Below are 14,444 nucleotides of genomic sequence, written 5' to 3'. Positions count from 1 at the left end.
TGTATGTGTTTATAGCTTGAAAATTGGTCATTGTAATAAGTCACAGACTTGTTAATCAGTCACCGTTTAACGGCCTTGAGAGTTGACAGATTTTAATGGTAAGGTTTTGATTTTGAACTGATTTTGGGGGGTGGGGAGTGTAGAGTGGGGTCATTATCTCTAAACATGGTGACGGGAAACTTAACCTGAGATATTTTCCCTCAGTCATGACTTTCCCATTTAAGCAAAAGATTGAATTAATTTTTTAAAGGAGAATACAGGTACAATGCAAATTGAAAAGTGCTGCCATTGTCAGTGCACAACCACTCAATCCTCAGCTTGTGGACTGTGTGTAAAGCATCTTGTCATGTTTCAGACAGGAACATGGAACAGTTTCCTTAAGGGGTTTAAATTTCTAATTGAAAGGGCAGTAGTGAGTCAGTAACTAAGCAGTGCTCCATGCATTCCTTCCCACTAAATCATCAACAGCAACAGTGGGGGGTGGGGTGATTTTGTTGGCTTTGGAAGAATTCTTGAAAGTATTGTATGCTGAATTGACATTCTTGAGGCTTGGTCAAGAGTCATATGCTTGTTGGGCCATCCTTTTAATTGTGATCACTTGTAATATTTTTTCTCCTTATCAATTATCTCCCCATCTTTCCTACAGAGGCTGACTGCTGGGGTACAATTCCACAGGCACCCTCTACTACCCTGCAAAAGTGATCATTTCATTTATGCGTGAGCCTTGACTGAGCAGCTGCAAGCAGTTTGACGCTGGAGCGGGACATTATAACTGAGTTTAATCTTGTCCTGGTATTCCCCCCACACAGTTCCAGCAATGGGTAATTTCTCCCCCTTCCCGCCCCCCCCTCAACTGTGCCCCCGCTGCTGTCCTGATGAGATCACATAATTTAGCGTAGACCAAGAATTAGATGTTGAAGTTCCCTGGTCAGTACAGCAGCACTACTTCCTGTAAACACTCACTGAACCAATGCACAAGCAAACCTGAAACATTAATTATGATATGGGGACATTGTGATTTGACTTTTGAGCCATTATTTTTTTTTTAAATCTTGGACAGTCAGTCATCACCTTTTTAAAATATTGTTGATCTAGTTATACTTCCTCCTGTCCTATTTCTTATCCCCACATCAAGGTCATTGTTTTTAATGTTGTGCATCTCATAAGGACAATAGTGAGGACTATTACCTTGAGATTCAGACACTTTTTGTTCCAATTGTAAAATGACATGATTACGCAGGCATTTTAAAAAAAATTGTATTTACATAATTATTAACAGTATAAAGCTAATTGTGAATTTTGTATTCCATAACTGCTGCCATTTTGTTTTGGGGTCCTGGTGCTGTGGGGAACTTACCCTTTATATGATGGGGTGGATTCCACAGCAGCTGAATTAGAAAAACTGCATGTACCAGTCCAGTAGTATCGCCATTTGTGATTTTAGGCATCTTTAGCAGTTGAGGGAGTGTCCCAGAAGAGTAGAACTTGGAAGATCACCAGCATTTTGCACCACTCTTACTTTCCCCTCCATTTGCTTTTCTTTGTCAATGCTTCCAATCAAAGCTTTTGGAGGCCAATAATAATTTTTGTGCAGAAGGTAGGCAGCTCCTTATCTTTTCATGTAAGTAGGAACCCAAGAACATAGCAGTTCACAAGATCTACAAAGATGTTGGTCTCTGATGCTGTATGGTGTCTAGAGGTCCCCTACTATTTTTAATATGTAGCTTAAACGATAAAAGTTTATAACAGTACAAGGCCATTCAGCCCATTGTGTCTGCGCTGGCACTTTGCTAGAGAGGTCTAAAACTAATCCCACCACCCTGCCCTTTCCCCATAACTTTGTATCTTCCTTGGTTTCAAATATTTTTCCATTTTCTTTTTAATATATGTAAAACCTTCTGCTTCAACCACTTAGTGGTAAAATGTTCCATGCTCCATCAACCTTCTGCATAAATAAATTTCTCCTAACCCCACTCCCCCTCATCGAGGAGAATTTTGCATTGATGATCTCTTGTTAATGACTCTCCAATCTGAAGAAATAGTCTTTTCCTATTCATTCTTCTCAAAATCCTTCTTAATTTCTCCAGGAGTTGAAGATGAATCTCCTGGTCACCGCTGCGAGCAACCCAGAAGAAAAATCATAGGGACATTAAAAAAAATGTTTTAATTTATTTTCTTTTGATTTTTTGCTTAGTAGTAGTTATAACAATGAGACGGGTGGGGAGGGGCGGGAAGAGTGTTTGACAGTCGAGAATCATCTAGTTGAGTCATAATCTGTTTGTTTTCCAATGGGAGTGGGGATACAGTGTGCCATGAGGTTGGGCGTATTGGGCGACCCATGGCAGGCGCATGAGGGTTTCGTGTGAGAAGTGGGATCTCATGCAATGAAATCTCCAGGGATACATCAGACCATGGTTTGCAACCCTACTCTGGTATTATCCTGATGAATCTGCCCTGTTTGTTCTCAATGGCTCTCCTTCAGTGTAAATTACAACAGTGACTACACTTCAAAAAAAAGTACTTCATTGGCTGTAAAGCGCTTTGGGACGTCCAGTGGTCATGAAAGGTGCTATATAAATATATGTTTGTCTTTCTGTCTCCACTGCAGTTTGTCATGTGCAGGAATGCAGTCATCAACAATGTGGTGAAATAAATGCACTATTAATTGCTGTACTGTAAATGTAAACTCTCAATACATCTAGGATTAAAGCTTCAATCAGTAATTTCAACAACTTGTATTTATATCGCGCCTTTAATGTCGTAAAACGTCCCAAGGCGCTTCACAGGAGTATTCGAAGACAAAACAATTTGACACCCCCACCAAGCCACCTAAGGAGAAATTAGGGCAGGAGACCAAAAGCTTGGTCAAAGAGGTAGGTTTTAAGGAGTGTCATAAAAGAGGAATGAGAGGCGGAGAGGTTTCGGCAGGGAATTCCAGAGCTTAGGCAACAGAAGGCACAGCCACCAATGGTTGAGCGATTATAATCAGGTATGCTCAAGAATTCGCTATTTAAATACAATGGGCTGTAATTTGCGGCCTCTCCGGGCACGTATGAGGTGCACAAGTGCCTGTAGGGGCCGCACAAGTTCCGGTCTAGACATGTGCTGCACATGCACTAAAACCCGGAACTTGCGATCTGTCAAGCATTCTCTTGACAAATTGTACGAATCCCCGGGAAACGGTTATTCGCTGGCAGAGAGTTGGGATATATGCCCAACTTCTGCCAGCAAATGCCCGTGAAATTCTTACTCCTGGTAAAAGCAGGTGCAAGGCCTGTTTTTACCAGCATAAGAGTTTTAAAAATAAATGAAATGTTAGCAATCATTTATATAAGTTTATTTTTAGCCCTGTTAAAACATGTAAATTAATTTTTCAACAAATTACATTTTTGTTTTAAATATTTAATTAAATGCCATTTTAATTATTTTAAATGTTTGTTTTTTGATATGTATATTTATTTTTTATGTAATCCCCATTCATACTTATGGGAGTTCCATACATATAGAATCCCTGTAGGCATGAATGGAGATTCCCTTCTTTGGTTGGGAAAACCTCTGGGCAACGTGGGCCTCGATACAAGCCTATGCATAGAGGCTCAGGAGCGTGTGTTCGAACCTCCGGGACCATCGGATAAGTTCGTAGATCTTTTGTAGGTTAGAACCTCCGACTGCAAATTCAGCCCCATTGTAATCCACAACAGTCCATAGATGTGCAAACAAAGTGACACTGCTGCCTCTAGATGGTTTGAAACCCAACAAGAGGTTGGCTGCAGATGACTCTGGAGGCCACATTAAACTCCGAGACTTCCTTGTTTTCTGTGGACAGACCAGCAGAGTAATTTTGAGTCTTTTCCTAACAGTAAATTTTGCCATAACCATTCCTATTACGAACCTCTATCTGTAAGATTTATTGCATCTAACGTCATTCCAATTTTTTTCAGCAGGGCAATGGGTTCAACTGGATTGGTAACTCCTAAGTTGTGTCATAATACAGCTTTTAGGTTAATGATTTACCTTAGTTTATTTTGCTTTCCTTTTGATCATTTTTGTGTGTTTTTTTAGTTGGATGAATTTGTTTTGAACAAAATCCCTTATTTTTCTAAATTTGAAGAGGCATTCATACATAGGGAGAAATATTTCTCACATTGTTCAATAGTATTTAGCAAACTAGAATACGGTACTCTCCAACAGTTTGAGTCACAATGGGACACGGCACACTAAAGAGCCAGTTTAATGTGCTGATTCATCTGCTGGAGTGATGGCATTGTGCCAAGACTTGGCACGTACATCAAAGGCAGAGTGCTGAAAACTAGCTTTGGCTTGAAATAATGTTGGTAAATTGTTCTCTTGATCTGCATACAACATTAAATATATATTTTAAAAGGTGTTCATTTATGTAGTACCGATTTAAGTTACAACCCTAACCAGCAGCAATATGTTTCTTTTGGATATCCGCATTTCCTGAAATTTGCCTAGGGTGCAGCTGATGTTGGATTGTGTCAAGGCAACTGATATCATGTAGTGGCTTTATAATTGGGTGGCAGAGCATAGCTGAAGCTGCTTCAATTAACACCTTACAGCCTCTTTGTCTCCAGTAACCAGTGGGAGCCTTTATGTATATTCACCACCTTTTAACTTGTGAAGCTGTTTGCCTCAGTGATTTAGCGGTTAGCCTCTTAAAATCCTACTTGTTTGACAGTTGGTAGAGCACACGGATAAAACTGTGCTTTTCAAATTGTGAACTTGGAAATGAGATCCCATCTTTGACGACTATTTAACATCTTTGAAGGCGGGGGAGGGGGGGGGGGTGCTGTTTCGACCACTCCACTTCATCCTTCAAATTCAGGGGGAACCAATTCTCCAAGTAGAGCAGCAGACTTCTTTATTTTCTCCTCACTGGTTTGTGCATTGTTTCCAACCATTCTCGTGGCTTCTGTGCAATGAACCCATGCTTTCAGGTTGAATTTTCTTGTGTTTCGGTTGCTTCACAATGATGGGATGCAAGTTCAGTCACCCACTGTGATTGTACGATGCCGTTGTATGTGGCTTGGCGGAAGAGGTTTTTTCTAGGACTCAGCAACTGGCGTTGTTTGGGGGGGGGGGGGAGGGGCAGCAGTGTTAAGGGGTACAAGGAAGTATTCAGAGATGGCCTTGTCTGTGATTGAAACAATGAGAATCGAGAGGCCACGTGGGTAGGTGAGTTCAGATGGAGTGGGAGGTTAAAGGGGAACAAGAGGGCAGTGAACTCCGAGGAGAAAGGGCAAGACGAGTTGAGATGGAAATTGAAATCACCACTGATGAGTAGTTGCTCTTTGCAAATGCTGGGGAAGGAAGTGAGTGAGGAGATCTTGGTGTGATGTGAGCCTTTGGCAAATGGTAGAGAATGAGGATTTTAAAAGAGAGGCAAGAGGTGTGGTATAAGATGAGGTGCTCAATGGAGAAAATGGTGCTAAAGTAGTAGGGGGGGAGAACATGGCAAAATTTGGTGATCAGGGCCACACTGGCAGTTTTGGTGGGACATGTGGTAGAAAGTATAACCAGGCAGGGAGTCTGGCAAGAGACAAGATCTGATCACCCGTGAGCCAAGTTCTGTCAAGGCCATGATGTCTGTGCAATCGCGCATAAGGAGGTAATGGTTGGGAAAGGTCTTGTTTATACATTCTGGAGGGAGATATAAAGAGGGTGGTGATTGTTGATCTGCTGGTAGAATCCATGGAGTCAGTAGTGGGAGGAATGAGTGGAACGCGCAGGAGGTTGCCAAGATTAGCCCACTGTGGGTGTGCTGGGTGGAAATGTTGTTGAGAGGAGGATGAGGCATTTGGGGTTTTTGCTCATGAGGCAGCGACATGTGCCTCGATGAGCCCTTCAGTGAATGCCGAGGGGGGAAAACAGGAAGCTGTGGGCTTATTTGAGGGATTCAAGCCTGAAATCATGGCAGGAGTGTAGGAAGGCAGAAGAATAGTGGAGGGTTGAGGTAGGAATTTTGGACAGCGAAGTATGGAAGAGGAGAAATGAAAGGTAGTGTGATTTGGTGACGGGAAAGGGTGAAGACAGGAGAGAAGATCCCAAAAAGGGTAAAGATAAGAGGAAAAAAAGGAGATAGAAGTGATACGCTCAGGTACAGAGCAGCCACCAAAATGCATATACAAATGGACATAGTGGAAATGGAACAGACCTTCTTGATATCTTGCAATTTTTATATTAAAAGATGTCATTTTTTTACACTTGCGAAAGAGAGCGTACAGTAGATTTGAAAACCGTAATGCACAACAGGCTGAAGCACAGCCAAAATGCCATAAATTGGTAATGTGTCAAAGTTCACGTTAAACTTTTCTTTAAACTTCTCCTGTCTCAGCTCTATCTGGAGAACATCTTTAACTTTTTGGGCCTGATTCTTCAAATTCTCTCATCTGTACTTCATTATAGCTGTAAACACCAGCAGATATGCAGAGAGTTACCGAATCCAGACCTATGCAGAGTATGTTGAGAAGAAGCAGGAGGAGAAACAAACCAAGCGGAAATGGACGGAGGAAAGCTGGCGAGAAGTGGAGAGGAAGAGGCTAAAGACCCAGTACGCCCCACAACCTTACCTTAGCCAGATGTTTGATTTCAGCAGGTGAGTGTTAACAAACTGAAACGATAGCTGTATTTACGAGCAAATCCACAGTAACATGTAAACAATGCCTGCTGATTTTGTGTTTCGTAACTTTTTTTAATGAAATATCAATTCAGTGTTAGTTGGAGTTGTGGGTTACAGAATTTCTGTTTTTGTAAACTGAAGTGAAAGCATTCTGTTACAGCTCTCGCCTTAAATGTTTTAATTTCACAATTTATGAATTAAACAGCTATTTGGCACATTTCTAAATGAACTTGCATTCTATGAATGTTTGAACACATTGTTAGGAGTTGTATTGTAGCCATGGTATTTCTCATTTTGGAAAGAAAAGCCATTAAGGAAAACAAAGCAAATTAACCCTTCTGACACTAATGCTTTTTAATTAAACGCTCAATCTGGAAATGTTACTTGTAGACAGTTTGAAACATTAACAGTCATATTTTCCTGATGGAGTTCATGTTTGAAGAACTAGGGATTTCATTGAAATTGCCATGGGCTATATCTGGTTGAATAGCTTGATGGTTTAAATGATTAATAATACTATAAATTAACTAATTGCCGTAACTTGAATTGCAGTTTACGAAGACTACAAAATTTTGAAGCCCATTTTATTAAACCAATTCTATTATAACCCTCAAAATTGTCTGCTGACTCAATTTGGAAAGTGGAATGTGAAAATTAGCATATTTTAATGTACAATTGGGGACTCTTGCTCGAGAGTTTAGGTGCAAGCTGGTTTTGGACTGGTCATTTCTTTGTAGGAACCCACTAAATTTGCAGGTTTTGGGGAAACGGGTTGTTTTGGATTGCAAAGTTTGATAAATCTGGATGTGAAGAAAGGTCTTGATTTTAAGAACATAACATAAGAACATAAGAAATACGAGTAGGCCATTTGGCCCCTCGAGATTCAATAAGATCATGGCTGATCTGATCTTGGGCTCAGCTCCATTTCCCTACCCGCTCCCCCTTCACTCCCTTATCACTTAATTATATTCAATGACCCAGCCTCCACAACTTTCTGGGGCAGAGAATTCCAAAGATTCACAACCCTCTGAGAGAAGAAATTCCTCCTCATCTCAGTTTCAGAATAAGGGGTCGCCCATTTAAAACGATGTCCCTTAGTTCTAGATTCCCCCATGAGGGGCAACATCCTCTCTACATCTACCTTGTCAAGCCCCCTCAGTATCTTATATGTTTCAACAAGATCACCTCTCATTCTAAACTCCAATGTGTATAGGCCCAACCTACTCAACCTTTCTTCATAAGTCAACCCCTTCATCTCAGGAATCAACTTAGTGAACCTTCACTGAACTGCCTCCAATGCAAGTATATCCTTCCTTAAATAAGGAAACCAAAATTGTACACAGTACTCCAGGTGTGGCCTCACCAAAACCCTATACAGTTGTAGCAGGACTTCTCTGCTTTTATACTCCATCCCCATTGCAAAATGTTGAACCTGGTGTCCTTTGCATTATCTTGGTAGACTTTAATGTGTAGACACGTGTACTCACATATCGGGCCTAAGTTTGCCGCGACACTTAGAACGGCGCACCTCAAACAAAAAGCGCGCCTAAAACTTACCGAGGAATTCTCCCCGCTCCTCAGGATGTCTTCTGGCTCGGCGTACCGTACCACATCCAGTGGGGAGCGGAGCCAGGTTCCAACGCTGAAAACAGTGCCGGGACCTCTGCATATGCGTGCTAGAGTGTGCACACATGTGCAGTAGCTCCTCGCCCCCGAAACTCTGCAGGCTGTGTGGGAGGGGCCTGAAACACGCTGCCCCTAGCCCTGGCCAAATGGGCTCCTGGAGTGGGTGACCGAATATGTAGAGGAGAAGGAGATCCTGAGCTCGGACCTAGAGATGGCAAACAAGAAAGAGCTGGCAAAAGTGACAATCAAGAAGGAAGACATCGAACTCATTATGAACGAGATGGAGATTTCTCGAAGTGCAGCAGAGCGTGGTCTTTGGGAGCATCTGGGAAATGTCGTCGAAGCCTTGATTGCTCTCACTGACTGAGGCCATCGAGTGTTTCTTGGGACTGTCTCGATGTTTGGGAGGGGCGGAGGTAGCAGGAAAGCAGAGAGATTGGGGGCAAGACGTGAGTAAGATGGGACCTGGGCAGGCTCGTCTGTTTAACATTGCCCACTGTTTGGGGGCAGGATTGGGGCGAGTCTCCGTGTAATGAATGCTTTGCTTGTGCAAGAGTTTCTCGTTGTGCACCGGCGATGAATCCTGAAGATGGGCGCAGCCTTCCAAATGGAAAAGATTGAAAGGACTTGAAACAATAAAATCCAAGCTCACTGAATCAAAAAAAAGGGATTCCCATGGTGATTGCCCAGGTGCATTTTGTTACTGGGAACAAGATCCTCTGGATACTGAAGTCCAAGGGGCTGGCTCCAGACCTTCCAGAGGATTCGTACCATTTGATCAAGAGAGTACTTCCACCTTCCCCCCCCCCCCCCCCACCTCCTCTCCCTCTTTCCCCACCCCCTCCTCTCCCTCTTTCCCCACCCCCTCCTCTCCTCCTCCCACCCCAACCCCTGCCTTCCCTTCACATAAAGGTAGGACTTCTATTTTTATTTGTTATTGATTGATTGCTTATTACTTTGGTCTTGGTACTTTAGGCGCAGGGTTCCTTCTATTTTTTATTAATTAATTGCTTAATTTTTTTGTGCTTTGTTTAGTGCTTTGTAAGTCTTGGTGCAGGTCCTCTCAGCTTCCTTGTATTATTATTGAATGTTTATTTTTGTGGTTTGTTTAGTGCTTGGTGCTTTAAATGTACTGCTTTGCTTAGTGCTTTAAATGTACTTATGTTTCTTTAATGTTGTTGTGAAGGTGTTTAGTGCTTTGGAAAATCCTTTCTTCCCTTTCCCACCCCCCCCCCTCGCCCCGCCCCCATCTCTGGCTACCTGGGCTGATTTCTTAAGTCTCCGCAAGGTTTTTCTGAGCGTACAAAAGTGGACACATATGCTGGCCTAAGTTCGTTTGGAGTAACTTTTCGCTGGCTAAACTGGCTTAAATGGCCAAAACAGGTGTAAATGGCTGGTAACGCCCCCTTTTGGGAAAAAAAAACTGAACTAAAAAGAAACTGAACTGACTCACTTAAACTGGAGCAAACTAAATGGGGAGAATTGCGATTTTTAAGATACTCCAAAAAAAAACTAGTTGCTCAAAAAAAATAGGAGCAACTCCTGGGGAAACTTGGACCCTATGATCCAGAGTCTTAGAATTACTAGCTGCTCTGACCAAACTGTTGTAATGGTTTTGTTGAACGATGCAATGACATCACCTTGCAACTTGATATTCTAGCTGGGTGGTTTTATAAATGTGTGACTACTGAAATGTGCTTTCATGTATTTGGGCATCAAAGTGTGAGCCCAAGTTTCAGACACCAGAATTGAGGAGCCAAGATTCCCTTTAACAGTGGCCTCTTTGCAGCATTAGGGGAGAATTCCATGGGGTATTTGGTGCTGCTGAAATGTATCATTCATTGGATCTTTCAACTGCAGTGGGGGTGTAAAACGTGCAGTTTTGGACTGGCCATCCGTTACATGCCCTGCATGATTTTTCCCATCAGGAAGTGTATAAAGAGGGGCAAATCTGATGCCACCCATTCTATATCCCTGCCAAAGTTGCATGTTTTGTCCATTATGTCTAGTTTATAAGGAGAAACTGGATTCGAAGTTATTTCACAAAACATGTTTCCTAATGCTGAGTGAACTGATCAAGTGACACTCACTTGTACAATATATTTGTACCACTACTTGAATCTAAAATCTGCTCATTTCCATCCATGTCCTCAAATTTACCTTTGATTTTTTTTTTGTCTCCCCTTTCCGAATTTCTTCTTAAAGTTTTCTGTTTGAACTTTCAATCCAAAGGCAATGTACATGCTCACTTTCTTTCTTGCATCTTGGCTACCCATTACCCAACTGCAGCTAAAAATCTCTTGCCTCACTAAATGTATCTGTTCTTTCTATCATTCGTTTTTTAACTCTCAACTCAAGCAAATGAAAGTTATCAATTCTAGCTTATCCTCTGTTGAAATGCCCACTCTCAGCAAGTTCATGGGCCACCAATAGCACAGGTTCTACTTCTTTTCCACTCATCAGGTTGGGACTAAAACTATTTTTTGGCCAGCTTGACAACTTGAAACAACTCTGCCATCGTCCTGCATCTATCCCTGATTGTCTAAGTAATTCAACTAATCTTGATCATTTCCTAACAGGTCAAACTATGCATAGATTAGGCTTGTATTCCCTTCAGTCTCGAAGATTAAAGATTGATTTAATTAAGTGTTTAAGATAATTTAAAGGAATTGATGGGGTAGGTAGAGTGAAACTAATTCCTCTGGTGGGGAAGTCCAGAATAAGGGGGCATAACCTTCAAATTGGAGCTAGGCTGTTCAGGGATGTTGTCAGGAAGCACTCCTTCACGCAGAGAGTAGTGGAAATCTAGAACACACTTTTCCCCCAAAAAGCTGTCGAGGCTTGGGGGTCAATTGAAAATTTCAAAACTGAGTTTGATTGAGTTTTGTTATGGAACCAAGGTGGATAGATGAAACATAGAAACATAGAAAATAGATGCAGGAGTAGGCCATTCGGCCCTTCTAGCCTGCACCGCCATTCAATGAGTTCATGGCTGAACATGCAAGTTCAGTACCCCATTCCTGCTTTCTCACCATACCCCTTGATCCCCCTAGTAGTAAGGACTTCATCTAACTCCTTTTTGAATATATTTAGTGAATTGGCCTCAACAACTTTCTGTGGTAGAGAATTCCACAGGTTCACCACTCTCTGGGTGAAGAAATTCCTCCTCATCTCGGTCCTAAATGGCTTACCCCTTATCCTTAGACTGTGTCCCCTGGTTCTGGACTTCCCCAACATTGGGAATATTCTTCCTGCATCTAACCTGTCTAACCCCGTCAGAATTTTAAATGTTTCTATGAGGTCCCCTCTCATTCTTCTGAACTCCAGTGAATACAAGCCCAGTTGATCCAGTCTTTCTTGATAAGTCAGTCCCGCCATCCCGGGAATCAGTCTGGTGAACCTTCGCTGCACTCCCACAATAGCAAGAATGTCCTTCCTCCGGTTAGGAGACCAAAACTGTACACAATACTCCAGGTGTGGCCTCACCAAGGCCCTGTACAACTGTAGCAACACCTCCCTGCCCCTGTACTCAAATCCCCTCGCTATGAAGGCCAACATGCCATTTGCTTTCTTAACCGCCTGCTGTACCTGCATGCCAACCTTCAATGACTGATGTACCATGACACCCAGGTCTCGTTGCACCTTCCCTTTTCCTAATCTGTCATCATTCAGATAATAGTCTGTCTCTCTGTTTTTACCACCAAAGTGGATAACCTCACATTTATCTACATTATACTTCATCTGCCATGCATTTGCCCACTCACCTAACCTATCCAAGTCACTCTGCAGCCTCATAGCATCCTCCTCGCAGCTCACACTGCCATCCAACTTAGTGTCATCCGCAAATTTGGAGATACTACATTTAATCCCCTTGTCTAAATCATTAATGTACAGTGTAAACAGCTGGGGCCCCAGCACAGAACCTTGCGGTACCGCACTAGTCACTGCCTGCCATTCTGAAAAGTACCCATTTACTCCTACTCTTTGCTTCCTGTCTGACAACCAGTTCTCAATCCATGTCAGCACACTACCCCCAATCCCATGTGCTTTAACTTTGCACATTAATCTCTTGTGTGGGACCTTGTCGAAAGCCTTCTGAAAGTCCAAATATACCACATCAACTGGTTCTCCCTTGTCCACTCTACCGGAAACATCCTCAAAAAATTCCAGAAGATTTGTCGAGCATGATTTCCCTTTCACAAATCCATGCTGACTTGGACCTATCATATCACCTCTTTCCAAATGCACTGCTATGACATCCTTAATCATTGATTCCATCATTTTACCCACTACCGATGTCAGACTGACCGGTCTATAATTCCCTGTTATCTCTCTCCCTCCTTTTTTTAAAAAAGTGAGGTTACATTGGCTACCCTCCATTCCATAGGAACTGATCCCGAGTCAATGGAATGTTGGAAAATGACTGTCAATGCATCCACTATTTCCAAGGCCACCTCCTTAAGTACTCTGGGATGCAGTCCATCAGGCCCTGGGGATTTATCGGCCTTCAATCCCATCAATTTCCCCAACACAATTTCCCGACTAATAAGGATTTCCCTCAGTTCCTCCTCCTTACTTGACCCTCCGATCCCTTTTATATCCGGAAGGTTGTTTGTGTCCTCCTTAGTGAATACCGAACCAAAGTACTTGTTCAATTGGTCTGCCATTTCTTTGTTCCCCTTTATGACTTCCCCTGATTCTGACTGCAGGGGACCTACGTTTGTCTTTACTAACCTTTTTCTCTTTACATATCTATAGAAACTTTTGCAATCCGTCTTAATGTTCCCTGCAAGCTTCTTCTCGTACTCCATTTTCCCTGCCCTAATCAAACCCTTTGTCCTCCTATGCTGAGTTCTAAATTTCTCCCAGTCCCCGGGTTCGCTGCTATTTCTGGCCAATTTGTATGCCACTTCCTTGGCTTTAATAATGTCCCTGATTTCCCTTGATAGCCATGGTTGAGCCACCTTCCCTTTTTTATTTTTACGCCAGACAGGAATGTACAATTGTTGTAGTTCATCCATGCGGTCTCTAAATGTCTGCCATTGCCCATCCACAGTCAACTCCTTCAGTATCATTCGCCAATCTATCCTAGCCAATTCACGCCTCATACCTTCAAAGTTACCCTTCTTTAAGTTCTGGACCATGGTCTCTGAATTAACTGTTTCATTCTCCATCCCAATGCAGAATTCCACCATATTATGGTCACTCTTCCCCAAGGGGCCTCGCACAATGAGATTGCTAATTAATCCTCTCTCATTACACAACACCCAGTCTAAGATGGCCTCCCCCCCGAGTTGGTTCCTCGACATATTGGTCTAAAAAACCATCCCTTATGCACTCCAGGAAATCCTCCTCCACCGTATTGCTTCCAGTTTGGTTAGCCCAATCTATGTGCATATTAAAGTCACCCATTATAACTGCTGCACCTTTATTGCACGCACCCCTAATTTCATGTTTGATGCCCTCCCCAACATCACTACTACTGTTTGGAGGTCTGTACACAACTCCCACTAACGTTTTTTGCCCTTTGGTGTTCTGCAACTCTACCCATATAGATTCCACATCATCCAAGCTAATGTCCTTCCGAACTATTGCCTTAATTTCCTCCTTAACCAGCAATGCTACCCCACCTCCTTTTCCTTTTATTCTATCTTTCCTGAATGTTGAATACCCCTGGATGTTGAGTTCCCAGCCCTGATCATCCTGGAGCCACGTCTCCGTAATCCCAATCACATCATATTTGTTAACATCTATTTGCACAGTTAATTCATCCACCTTATTGCGAATATTCCTTGCATTAAGACACAAAGCCTTCAGGCTTGTTTTTTTTAACACCCTTTGTCCTTTTAGAATTTTGCTGTACAATGGCCCTTTTTGTTCTTTGCCTTGGGTTTCTCTGCCCTCCACTTTTCCTCATCTTCTTTCTGTCTTTTGCTTTTGCCTCCTTTTTGTTTCCCTCTGTCTCCCTGCATTGGTTCCCATCCCCCTGCCATATTCGTTTAACTCCTCCCCAACAGCACTAGCAAACACTCCCCCGAGGTCATTGGTTCCGGTCCTGCCCAGGTGCAGACCGTCCGGTTTGTACTGGTCCCACCTCCCCTAGAACCGGTTCCAATGCCCCAGGAATTTGAATCCCTCCCTGCTGCACCACTGCTCAAGCCACGTATTCATCTGCGCT

At 42.7% G+C, this 14,444-nt stretch overlaps 2 protein-coding genes across 5 annotated transcripts in view; one reads left to right on the top strand and one right to left on the bottom strand.

Moving 5' to 3' along the window:
• Positions 1-14,444, bottom strand: part of cops3 (COP9 signalosome subunit 3) — a 283,931-nt gene that overhangs the window by 248,422 nt on the left and 21,065 nt on the right. The window lies entirely within an intron of this gene.
• parn (poly(A)-specific ribonuclease (deadenylation nuclease)) overlaps positions 1-14,444 on the top strand; it is a 160,146-nt gene that overhangs the window by 128,278 nt on the left and 17,424 nt on the right. For all 4 annotated transcript variants that reach the window (XM_070901094.1, XM_070901095.1, XM_070901092.1 and 1 more), the window contains one exon: positions 6,427-6,616. In XM_070901094.1, the coding sequence (XP_070757195.1) occupies positions 6,427-6,616 (190 nt within the window). The remainder of the gene's footprint in view (positions 1-6,426; positions 6,617-14,444) is intronic.

This window comes from Pristiophorus japonicus, chromosome 15 (genome assembly GCF_044704955.1).
Source record: "Pristiophorus japonicus isolate sPriJap1 chromosome 15, sPriJap1.hap1, whole genome shotgun sequence".
Lineage (NCBI taxonomy): Eukaryota > Metazoa > Chordata > Chondrichthyes > Pristiophoridae > Pristiophorus > Pristiophorus japonicus.
The sequence above is the reverse complement of the archived record's forward strand: the minus strand, read 5'-3'. Positions and strand labels throughout refer to the sequence as shown.